General features: G+C 39.0%; 1 protein-coding gene and 1 pseudogene across 1 annotated transcript; both read right to left on the reverse strand.

The window, feature by feature from the left end:
* Nucleotides 1-6077: 6077 nt before the first annotated feature.
* LOC8260900 (xanthotoxin 5-hydroxylase CYP82C4-like) lies at nt 6078-8576 on the reverse strand. The gene is made up of 2 exons (XM_015717652.3): nt 7442-8576; nt 6078-7233 (listed from the first exon to the last, which is right to left on the reverse strand). The coding sequence occupies exons 1-2, from the start codon at nt 8459-8461 to the stop codon at nt 6610-6612; spliced, it is 1644 nt and encodes a 547-aa protein (XP_015573138.2). The 5' UTR covers nt 8462-8576; the 3' UTR covers nt 6078-6609.
* Nucleotides 8577-8684: 108 nt separating this feature from the next.
* LOC8260898 lies at nt 8685-10941 on the reverse strand (annotated as a pseudogene).
* Between the last annotated feature and the right edge of the window lie 2031 nt (nt 10942-12972).

Here is a 12972-nt window from a genome sequence, read left to right on the forward strand (position 1 = left end):
AAACAAGAAATTAAATACTACATGGGAACTTACAAACTAGTAGTTTCCAATGCCACTAACATAGGAACTTGTACAAAGTCAAACAAGAAATTAAATACTAAATGAAGACTTACAAGCTATGAAAAACTGCTGGAACTCAAAGAAACAAGAAGTTGTAGCTCAATCAACAGCTGAAACTGAGTATGTGTCGATTGCAGCTGCATCAAATCAAGCTATATGGCTTAGAAAGCTCTTGTCATATTTATGTGTTGAGCTAGACAAACCAACTACAATCTATTATGACAACAAGTCAGCAATTGCTATAGCTGAAAATCCAGTTCAACATGGACGAACCAAGCACATCAATGTGAAGTTTCACTCCATTAGAGAAGCTGAGAAGAATTTGGAGATCAAGCTCCAGCATTGCTCTTCAGAAGAGCAGCTTGCTGATCTCTTTACCAAACCATTATCAAGACCAAGAATTGATTTTTTGAAGAATCAGCTAGGAGCTTCCAAGACCAACCTCAAGGAGGAGTGTTGGAACATGTGAGCTTGTCTTGGAAACAAGCACATGGTTGCTCTTCATGTCATCCACACTTCCAGCCCAATCACTATCAGCATAACCTTGTAGCTCAATTTGGTCAAGCCTGTGATACCAAATACCATCCTTCACGGTACCCTTCAAGAACTTGAGAACTCTTTTAGCTACTCCTAGATGCACACTCGTAGGATAGCTCATGAATCTTGAAAGAAGGCTAGTAGATACATTAGGTCAGGTCTTGTAGTTGAAAGATACAACAAGCTGCCAACAATGCTTTTGTACACAGTTGGGTTTTCTAGCTTTTCTCCATCATTCTTCGAAAGCTTTTCATTCTGAGCTATTGAGTCAGAACTTCTTTACAAGCTTCTAGCTTAAACTTCTTCAAAATATCAAGAGCATATTTTCTTTGAGATATGAAAATTCCTGAGGAGCATTGATGAATTTCCATCCCAAGAAAATAGTTCATTAAGCCCAAATCGGACATCTCAAAAACACTTTCCATTTGCTTCTTGAGTTCTGAAACAGCTTCTTCTTGGCTACCAGTAACAAGGAGGTCATCAACATATGATGAAACCACTATCTTGAGCTCTCCATCTTCTTGCTTCAAATAAAAGTAGCTTCATTATCACTTTTCTTGAACCCTTGTTGCATCAAGTGAGCATCAATTTTCTGCTACCAAGCTCTTGGAGCTTGCTTCAGCCCGTACAAATAGCTTGCTTGTTTTGTGGTAGCTCAGTGAGCAGCCAAGTGTTGTTCTTTTCTATCATTTGAATTTCAGCTTTCATAGCTTCAATCCATTCTGGATGCTTGGAAGCTTCATCAAAGTTAGCTGGCTCAGCGAAGACAAAATTGCATCTTTCATACACCTCAGCTAACGGTCTTCTTCTGAGCACTTGAGTGCCACTAGTGTTGTGCATATCAAATAGCTCGTCATTGACGTTCTCTTCTTCTTCCACTTCAAAAGTAGGAGCTAATAAGGAAGGGAGCTCATGCTTCTCGACTTCATGTGAATCCCAATTCCAAAAAGAGCTCTCATCAAAGCTCACATCTCTGCTGAGCTCAATTCTTTTATTGTTGAGCTCAAAAATTCTGTAGCCTTTGGACTCTGTTGAATAGCCCATAAATATACCCTTCATAGCTCCCTGATCTAGCTTCGTTCTTTTGACTGAAGGAATGTGAATATAGCATATTGAGCCAAAAATTCTGAGATGCTCAACTGAAGGCTTGACACCATTCCAAGCTTCATGTGGGGTCTTGCCTTCCACTGCCTTCGTTGCAATTCTATTCAACAAATATATCAAGTAGCTACCAAACTTCAAAAAGTCTTTGGTAGCTTCTTCTCAAACAAAGATGCTTCTAGCCATGTTCATCACGGTTCTATTCTTTCTTTCCGAGACTCCATTTTGTTGTGGAGAATATGGAACCGTGAATCGGTGTAAGATGCCTTCTTCTTGGCAAAGGAGTTGAATTCTTGTGAAGTGTACTCTCCACCATTGCCGATTTCAACACCTTAAGCTTGCGAGCTACTTTGAGTTTCCACTAGCTTCTTGAAATTTTTGAAATTGAAAAAACTGAGGACTTGGTTTTGAGGAAGTGCACCCAAGTCATCCTTGAAAAATCATCAATAAAGAGCACAAAGTACCTGTTTTCACTCAAAGAAGGTGTTGCCATAGGACCACAAATATCTGAATGCACAATTTCTAGCTTTTCAGTAGCTTTAGTGACTCCGCCTTTTGGAAAAGGAGTTCTTTGTGACTTTCCGAGCTTACAGCCTCACACTCTACTTCTCGAGCTTTCTTAGTGTTGACAGAAATTGAGCCTCTTCCTCTAGCTTGAACCGTTGAGCCATCTCCCAGCTTCACTCTGGTTGTTATTGACTTGTCAAGGCTAGTAAAACTTGTAGCATCTGGTGTCATGTGGCTAGTACATCCACTGTCTATGAGCCAAGTGTAATTCTGAGCTGTTTTGTTAGCTTGAGAAGCCATGAATAAATGCTCTCTTGGATGTGAGTTCTCCTCCTCAGCTGCAAGGACCTGCTCTTGAGCTTGCGTCTGAGCTTGTTGAGCTTTCTTAGCTCTGCAAAACTTCTCGGTGTGGCCAATCTTGTTGCAAAAGTTGCATTTGTACTTTGGTTTTTCACCATCTTTGTACCAACAATCTTTTTCAGCATAGTTTGTTTTCTTGCAAATGGAGCAAGGAGGAAGCTTGCCCTGTTTTGAGCTCGAATTTTCTGGAGCTCAATTTTTGTAGCTAGTACCTCTTCTATTTCTGTTGTTTGGCTTCTTTCCTTTATGAGAAACAAAGAAAGCACCTTCAGTTGTCTCTTCATCTCTCATTGAGCTACTAATTTGCTAGTGAGCTCAGCTACTGTTAGCCTCTGCAAATCACATGACTCTTCAATAGCTAAAATTTTAGCTTCAAATTTTCTTGGTACGCTGACCATAATCTTCTCCACCACTCTCCGATCGGGTAGAGCTTCACCATGACCTAATTTGGTTTACAAGATCCATCATTCTTGATGAATAATCTTTCATTAGCTCGTCATCCTTCATCTTGAGCAGCTCAAATTCTCTCTTGAGCGTCAAGAGCTTCACAGCTTTCACTCGGTTTGTGCCTTCAAAGCTCTCTTTGAGGTAATCCTAAACAGCTTTGGGTGTTTCCAGGTCCATGATGCTGGTGAAAACATGATCTGCCAAGCATGAGTGGATGCAAGTCAAGGCTTTATCTTTCCTGAGGAGCTGTTCTTCATGGTCTCTGAGCTGAGCTACTGTTGGATTTGCCCTGAGAGTGGGAGGATCTTCATCTGTCTCAACCACTTTCCATAGACCTTGAGATTTGAGGTAAGTTTTCATCTTCACCGACCATAAATGATAAAGTGATCCGTTGAAGGTAGGAGCTGCTGGAGCTGATGAGCTACTTGAAGCCATTTTTCTAGTTTTGTTCTTGTTCTTGTTCTTCTTTTTCTTTTTTAAAAAATCTCACAAATCTTTCAAACACTCGGTATTTCTCTCCTTCACGTGTTTGACTCTCTAGATTTTCTGTTTTTAGCCTCACCGAGGACAGAGCTCATACCAAATGCGGAAATGAAATAGAACTTAGCTGGGTTTGAGCTAAAGTTCTTATAAACTGAGCTAAATCTAAGCTCAAGTTCTTAAAAAATACAGAAATGATGAAGAGAAATTGAGAGGAAAAATATGTTTTTTTTTCTTATATTTTCAGCCTTTAACATTTGATTTAAATAGAGAAGGAGATTACAAAAGTTGTAGTTCCCAATGCCATTAACATAGGAACTTGTACAAAGTCAAACAAGAAATTAAATACTATATGAGGACTTACAAGCTAGTAGTTCCCAATGCCACTAACATAGGAACTTGTACAAAGTCAAACAAGAAATTAAATACTATATGAGGACTTACAAGCTAGTAGTTTCCAATGCCACTAATATAGGAACTTGTACAAAATCAAACAAGAAATTAAATACTACATGAGAACTTACAAGTTATGGAAAACTGCTGGAAACCATGTGCTTGTTTCCAAGACAAGCTCACATGTTCCAATAGCTATGTGGGGAAGCTCACGTACCACTAACAAGGGCAGGTGACCCATGCACTATCAGCCTCTGGTGCTGTCTTGGTCTTGCCAGATTTGGACCTCCTTAAAAGATAGTAATAGAGAAACGGACAAGTATGGCGGCAAGTTCAAGAGTAATACCATTTAGGTATGGCAGAAGCAGAGCCATTGCAGCTAGCATGTACCAGTGGAACATTTCATGTTAAATCCTAAGGCTTAAGGGTCACTGCTTATAATATTTAAGTTTCTACAAATTAAGGTGAATCTTAGAAACTGTATTTAGGATAGTATTATCAAACAGTGGCTTCCATTTGAATAAAATGGGACTACTCATGTATGGACACATTTTTTTAAGGATATAGAATTGGATAGTTACTGCGCTACTCCCAAGCTTTCATAGTCAACATTTTCGTGAGTTGCCTTGTTTGTTTCAGAATGCTTAGCTTTTATCATCAAAGAGAGGAATTATTGTCTAAGATGGCTAGTTTTGGTAACTGGAGATTAGCACTGGATGAATTTCTCAAGAGAGAATGAACAAATCCACTAGATAACAAACCTCAAATATTCCACAAAGATTTATCATAATCCTCGACTAAAGCACAGTGGGATGAATCTCATTATAAAATCTTAGATCTCATTTCCTGCTCTCATAGCAAAGGATGGCGATAGGCAAAGTTCATGCCATTAAGAAGACAACAAAGAAGGGTGCATATTCAGTATAAATGTAAACATGTATGCATGATTGAGCAAACCAAGATGGAAATCGTTTGTTTTCACCATATGGTTGGTTTTCTCATTTACCAAATCATCAGAGTGCAAAGAAATGACTATAGGCTGCTGTAAAGGAGGAACATTTTGACCCAAATTCCAGAGTTAAAATAAAGATTAAGATTAAAACAAAGCCTTTAAACAGAAAAAGAGAAAAGAAAGAATGAATGACTTTTCCAAGTTTCTTACACAAATAATACAAATGAAATGTTAATCCTCAAAGGGTAAGCACAAAAGAATGAGACAGCGTAAGAAGCACAAAAAATACATCAAGATGACTTGGCAAGGATGTATTTCCTAGTGCTTATGCACTAGACTACTTTCCAAGATGGCTAGTATTGTGATTTAAATAATAATTTTATGAGAAAAAAAATATTACTTGATCATAATAACATTCACTAGGAAACCCAATCAGAAGAGTGAAAAAAAAAGAATTTCCAGTTTTTTTACTTCTATATTTTGATGCTTTCACCCACTACTATTCATTTCAAACCTCAGACCACTCAGTGAATTGTTCAGGTGACAAGCAACAAGAGAACAAAAAAAGCTACATTGAAAAATCACACACCACAATTTTTTAATATCACAGAACATTATTGGCACAGAACAAAGTCCTAACTCCTAAGGAATGCCAAGTCAAACTCCTAATGTGACTAATAGAAAAATCGTCACTAGTATTTGGAAACAACTTAAGCTATAACAGACAGCCTAAACCGGGAAAAAAGCACAGCCAGGATAGCTTGTATAGAAGATATGAGATGAATGCTCAATTGCTTACAGGCTCTATAGCACAGCTTTTTTATTGCGAAGGCATTCTTTCAACAAGAAAATTTTCAGAAGATAAAGGCTTGAGATCAAACAAGTTCACTTTTCACCATTGTATTCTGGGGGAATTCCAAGTTACATAGTAAAGCAATTATGGATATAAAATAATTAACATTGCATATAAGAAAATTACATTCAAACAAGATCAAGCAAAACACATTTAAAAGGAGAGACTTTATCAATCGAGATAAAGACTTGCTTAATTGAAAAAATAAAACCAAGATTTACTTTTGAGATATGTAAATAGACGTTTTGTTGTCTTAAATTTTAGTTTTGAAACTAAAGAAAAGTTGAGAGAATTTTCCAGTTCTGGCAACAGTTAGATTGTAGGTTGACTGTACTGTTTCAAAAATTAGTTAATTATTGCTGCCAAAACGACTGTTAGATTGTAGTATAAAAGAGAACTAACAGGTACTTCAGTTTACATTAAAATGTCCATTCTTTTGCAGCAATCCAATAGGGTTTAATCTGATAAAAGCACAACTAGGGTTTAATCTCTGATATGAACGAACAATAGAAAATTACTTGTACCCGAAACCAAGTCATAGAGAGAAAGCTCTTATCGGTTGTTAGTTCAATAAAATTGACGACATTAGCGTTGCCCTCTTATCATTTTTTCTATTGGGATGATTTGGAATCACTTCTTTGATTTGCTTTCCTCTCTATCTTTCGATTATACTAAGGAGGTGGGAAGTGAAATCAAGGCTTTATTCTGGGCCCTTCTTGAACAAGTGAAAACCCACTTCACATTCTTTAATAACCAAAGGACAAATAAACACACGAACGCGCGAGAAAATAGAAAAAAATACTTCTCCAGGACAAAAATCAGTGAAGCAGAAGCCTTCAAAGTTAAATTGTAAGCCAAAGAGAACCCTTTTGCTGGCGTTATTATTAAAGTAGGGTAAATAAAAAGCGCTTTAATCCTTTTAACAATAGAGGTTTTCGGGGAGACGAGGGGAAAGCACAACCTCTAAGGGAGTTGCTCTTGCCGTATTCATTCCTGACATGCCAGTCATGTCAACGCCCTGATCCTTAAAAGTTGCCAAATCAAACGCATGAAGAAGTCTCGCAAGTGTTAAGTGAAGAGCTTGAAGTGCAAATGATGAACCTGGGCATACTCTTCTACCACAACCAAATGGAATCAGCTTAAAATCTTGGCCCCTGACATCAATATCCACATGGGTCGTGAGAAATCTCTCTGGTTCAAAATCTAATGGGTTTGCCCAAACCTTTGGATCCCTTTGAATCTTCCATACATTTACTATCAGACGAGTTCCTGCTCTGATATGATAACCTGCTACTTCACAATCTTCCATGGCCTCCCTTGGTCCTGAGAGTGGAGCTACGGGAGATAGCCGGAGGGTTTCTTTGATTATAGCTTGAAGATAGATAAGATTTTTAATATCGGATTCTTTTACTGGACGTTTTCTTCCCACATGAAGGTCTAGCTCTTTTTGCGCCTTCTCTAATGCAATGCGATTGTTCAGGAGTAATGATATTGCCCATGTCAACGTTGTTGCTGTGGCATCACTTGCACCTGTTACAACAGCCTGCAATTGAATTTGTAAGAAACAGAGACCAAACCAAACATAACTTTCTTATTTTTTTTTTGTTTTCTTTTTTTGTTCATTGGGCTCCGTCTACGGTTCCAACTAGTCACCTCACAAGTAGGATGACTCCGTTCAACTGAGCCAAGCTTATTGGTCAGGCCAGCCCAACTTAACAAGAGATCCTGAATAAATAAAGAACTTAGCTTACCAAACAGGTAGACTTTATGCTAGTATCTGCGTCATATGGAAAACCTGATAAATGCCCTGCCTCCTCGGCTAACAACATTCTATCAATGAAGTCTTGCTCATCTTCAGGCCTGACGAGTCCTGAACGTTTTCTTTGGCGATGTTCATTAAGCCATCCTCCAAGTATAGTATCCAATTCCTTTGCTGCCTTCTTCATTGCCCTCTGATATCCCTGCAAATCCAACCACCATAGAAATGGAAATGCATCTGATACAACAAAAATGCTAATCAAGCGAAAGAATTCAGCAATTGCCTTCTGGAACTGTCTTGCCTCGACATCATTAGATGCATCAGTATAACATTTTCCGGCTACTGCTCTAACAATTACACTGGATGTAATATCCTCTGACCATTGTTTAAGTTCAACAAGCACAGGAAGGCTTATTTTCTTGTTTTCAGCCCAAAGATAGAAAATCTTTTTTATTCCTGCATCAATTTCGGATTCCTGGATGTTCTTGATCACCTCAAGTCTACGATTTGAGAGAAGTTCAAGCACGACTATCTTTCGCATATCACGCCAGTGGTGACTGTAGGGTGCGAACCCAAACACTGCATTGTTATAGCACATGTGCTTTGTTGCTGCTGTGATGGGACGGGAAGCAAAGGCTTTGTCATTAGTGGTGAAGCATTCCTTTGCCACTTTCCAACTAGACACCACAAAAGCGCGGCGACTTCCTTGTTGGATACATAAGGCAGGCCCATACTTATCAGCCATCATTCCAAGCGTCTCGTGAAGGAGCTGATTAGCAGCAGCAAGTTGGTGGAGGTGGCCGATTATTGGCCAAGCACCAGTTGGTTCAGGAGCTTCCCTAGCATTGCTAGCTCGAGCAATCTTTGTCGTTCTAAGTAATAGAAAGTAGAAAAGGATTAAGGAAAAGAGCCCAATAATTGCGAACTCTTGTAGATTCACATCCATATCATTTGTTAGGGAGATGAAAATTGATCGACATGAGGATTTATGGAGACTATAAGTCAATGCCATTCAATCAGTGCAAGGCATAATCAACGGGCCACCACCATATCCCACTGAAAAGACCAATATCTGTTTAAAAAAACAAATTGTATTTAACTTTAAGACAATATTTTAATCCTTTTGTCGTGTAACTTGGTGAATGTTAATATGACTGAGTTTATTATATGCATGTATGAATCATTCAATATACAAGTAAAATGCAAGCTTGTAATATTGAGTATAACATCAATCCTGAAAAGATAAGAGACACAAATTAACCACAGTTTGTTATTGATTCTTCTAATAGTTTCGCTACAAATTTGTGTTACTGTTCTCCCTCCTCTCATTAAGACTAATTCCCATTCCAAGATTATTAGCAACTCTAGCTATAATAATTTATCAGCAATAGAATCTGGCATGAAGACGAGGGGAAAGAAGAACTTCTAATGGGCTTGCTTTTGGTGTAATTACTCCTGGTCCCTCAGTCATGTCAACAGGCTGATCCATGGGGGTCGCCAAATCAAACGACTGGAGGAGAAATGAAGGGCACAGAGTGCAAATGATGCACCTGGACATGATCGTCTACCAGAACCGAAAGGAATAAGTTCAAAATGTTGACCTCTGACATCAATATCCACATGGGTTGTGAGATATCTCTCTGGTTGGAAGGTTGTTGGATCTTTCCACAACCTCGGATCCCTTTGAATCTTCCATACATTTACTATCAAGCGAGTTCTAGCTGGAGCATGATAGCCAGCTACACTGCAATCTTCTAGGGATTCTCGGGGTCCTGACAGCGGTACTACGGGGTATAGACGGAGGGTTTCCTTGACTATAGCTTGAAGATACACCAGGTTTTTGATGTCTGATTCCTCCACTTGACGTTCAACATCTACATGAAGGTCTAATTCTTCTTGTGCTTTTCTCAGTGCAAAGTGATTATTCAGAAGCAATGAGATTGCCCATGTCAGCATTATTGCAGTGGTGTCACTGCCACCAGCAAAAATAGCCTGCAGGAAGCTTGCAAGAAGACTCAGAATTTCTTTCTTATCCAATATATATTAGAGGCTGTAATCAAGAGGTGTAAGTTTATCAAATGTACAAATTCCTATAAATAAAGATAAAAGTACAGACCATGTAACATTAGCTTAACAGAAAAGTTAAAAGAGTTCAAAATTAGGAAAGCCTATTGAGTTGGCATGCCAGACAAGTAGCCTTGATACTTGTATTTTCATCATAAGGAAAACCAGAGAGTCGTCCTTCCTCCTCAAGCAACAACATTACATCCATGAAGTCCTGCTTAGCCTCAGCCTTAAACATTCCTGAAGCGTTCTCTCGGTGATGCTCACCCAGCCAACCTTCAAGTATAGCATCCATGTCCTTGGCTGTCTTCTTCATTGCCCTCTCGTGCCCCTGCAGATCTAACCAACGTAGGAATGGAAGTGCATCTGAAACCACAAAGATGCCCATCATGTGAAAGAACGCAGCAATAGTCTTTTGGCACCATCTGGCCTCACCATCATCTGAGCCACCAGAAAAACATTTTCCAGCCACTATCCTAACAACCACGTTAAGTGTCAGATCTGTAAACCATTGTTTAAGTTCGACAAGCACCTGTGGTCTTTATTTTCAGCCCAAAGACTATATAGCTTTCTTATTCCCAAATCAACTTCAGAAGCTTGAACATGCTTGACCATCTCCAGTCGGCAGTTTGAAAGAAGTTCCAAGGTTACTATCTTTCGCATCGCACGCCAGTGGGAGCTATATGGTGCAAAACCAAACAACGCATGGTCATAACACGTGCTTTATGGCTGCGGTGGTGGGCTTAGATGAAAAAGCTCTGTCATTAATGGTGAGGCACTCTTTTGCCACTTCTTTACTAGCAACCACAAAAGCAGGGCAGCTTAAAGGCTGGGCCATACTTATCAGCCATCATACCAAGTGTATGGTGAAGCAGCTGATCAGAACCACCTAATAGATGAAGATGGCCGATGATTGGCCATGCGCCAGCTGGTTCAGGTGCTTTCTTACCGTTGCTTCTTGTGGTAATTCTTCTCCTGCTAAGCAATGCAAAGTAGAGAAAAGTCCAAATGAACCCACAAATAGCAATCAATTGAAGATTAAGATCCATATTTCGATTACGACACGAGCCTGGATAGGTATGAGAATTTAGTAGATTAACAGGTCAAGTGCAACATGATTAACTGCAGGTATTGGGCTGAAGAAACTTTTGCTGCGTTCTTGATCAAGTACATATGGGTAGAGATTATCTAAAAAGCAGTCTGTTTTTGTCTAATGGCCCTCTGCAGTGGTGGACTACTTGGACCCCTCATGTTTGTGAGCCCTAAGGGATCGGCTTCAAAAACAGTGGGATTGGGGCAACGCCAAAGACGACACATCGTCGGAAATTGCTCTCTATTCTATTCTCGGACCACTTCGGATACGAACACGTCTAGCAACTGTAGAAAAATATGAACCTGATAGAGCAAAATCACAGCTAATAATTTGAGAAAATAAAGATGAAGTAAGACAAAATACATAATAGAACACAGATTTACGTGGAAAACTCCTAAACAAATTAGGGTAAAAACCACAGGCAAGGATAAAAGAATTTTACTATAAGAAAATAATAGGAGTTACAAACTCTCTATTTATAAAGGAGAAAACATTAAAATTCTCTTTTTATAATAGGAGAAAAATAATTGCTTAACTCTCTAATATTTTTCTCTTATTTTTTGGATGATTGAATAACAAGGTGAGGCCTCTATTATATAGGCTTGGAAGGTACCTCAAGATTGTTAACTTAGTTAATGTGGGAGAAATACTCCTCAAAAATTAATAACTTAACAATGTGGGAGAGACACAAATCCCTAAATATCAACAATCTCCCACATGAAGATTTGATTGAGGATCAGTCAGATCTTCACACTGTCTTTTCTTCCTTGCCTTTCCATGCTGCTTATACTTTTATTAGGCCACTAGAGGATTGACACCAAATAAATTTATCAGTGTTAACTGCCTTCGTCAAAAAATCTGCTAGGTTGTCTTTAGTATGAATTTTTTGCATATCCACAGTGCCCTCTTCCACTTTTTCACGAACGAAGTGATACTGGACTCGTATGTGCTTTGACTTTGAATGAAAAGTTGGATTCCTTGCGAGATGCAAGGCACTCTGACTGTCACAGAACAGAGGAATATGCTCTTGTTCGTACCCGAGTTCCTCCATCATCATTTTCAACCATATTGCTTCCTTACTAGCTTGTGTAGCTGCTACATATTCTGCTTTTGTTGTTGATGTCGCCACAACCGATCGTAGTTTCGCACTGAAGTGTGAACACATACCCTGTAGTAGATTTGTTTTTATCAAGATCACCTACATAATCTGAGTCAACATATCCTCTGATAATAAAGTCTGATCCTCCATAACACAATGCAACATCTGAGGTTCCCTTAACATATCTTAGAATCCTCTTTACAGCATTCCAATGCTCTCTGCCAGGATTCGCCATGTACCGACTTACTACTCCTACTGCATGTGTAATGTCTAGTCGTGTACAAATCATCGCGAATATTAAACTCCCCACTACTGATGCATACGGTACTCGAGACATTTCCATCCTTCCTTCTTCACTGCTAGGACTCATACTGGAGGATAATTTGAAACTAACAAGAAGTGGGGTAGAAATTGACTTACAATCTTCCATATTAAAGCGTCGCAAGACTTTCTTCAAATAATTTTTCTGAGAAAGCCAAATCTTCCTATTGTTTCTGTCTCGGTGAATTTGCATTCCTAGAATCTTGTTTGCTGGTCCAAAGTCCTTCATTTCAAATTCTCTAGCCAACTGTGCCTTTAGTTCTTCAATATGATCTTTGTTAGGGCCTGCTACCAACATGTCATCTACATACAACAGTAAGATAATAAAATCACTTTTACCAAACCTCTTGAAATATGCACAAGGGTCTGCATTAAGTCTTTTGTATCCAAGGCTCATGATGAAGGAATCAAATCTCTTATACCAACACCTCGGCGCCTACTTTAAACCGTATAAAGATTTGTTCAACCTACAAACCAAGTTCCACTTTCCTTTTTCTTCAAAACCTTTTGGCTGGAACATATAAATTTCTTCCTTAAGATCTCCATGAAGAAAAGCTGTTTTCACATCTAGCTGCTCTAGATGTAAGTCAAATGTAGCACATATCGCCAAGACTACTCGAACAGTTGTTAATCGAACCATAGGGGAAAATATTTCATTGAAGTCAATCCCCTCCTTCTGAGCATATCCTTTCACCACCATTCTTGCACGAAACCGCTCCACTTGATCATCACTATTTCTTTTGATCTTAAAGACCCATTTGTTGCCAATGGCCTTTCTTCCTTGTGGTAGTGGCACAAGCTCCCAAGTCTTGTTCTTATGTAGAGCTTCCATCTCTTCTTGCATTGTTGTCATCCACTGAGATGCATCTGAACTGCTCATTGCTTCTTGGAGAGTTGATGGCTCCCTTTCCTTAGTTAGAAGACAGTATGCGACATTGCTGCCTAT

The sequence above is a fragment of the Ricinus communis genome, chromosome 2 (genome assembly GCF_019578655.1).
Source record: "Ricinus communis isolate WT05 ecotype wild-type chromosome 2, ASM1957865v1, whole genome shotgun sequence".
NCBI lineage: Eukaryota > Viridiplantae > Streptophyta > Magnoliopsida > Malpighiales > Euphorbiaceae > Ricinus > Ricinus communis.

What these genes read in the sequence shown, in the direction of transcription:
- LOC8260900 (XM_015717652.3), bottom strand. Translation starts at nt 8,461, where the DNA reads ATGGCATTGACTTATAGTCTCCATAAATCCTCATGTCGATCAATTTTC. An exon ending in GCATAAAGTCTACCTGTTTG is followed by an intron (nt 7,234 to 7,441) that starts GTAAGCTAAGTT and finishes ATTCAATTGCAG; the next exon opens with GCTGTTGTAACAGGTGCAAG.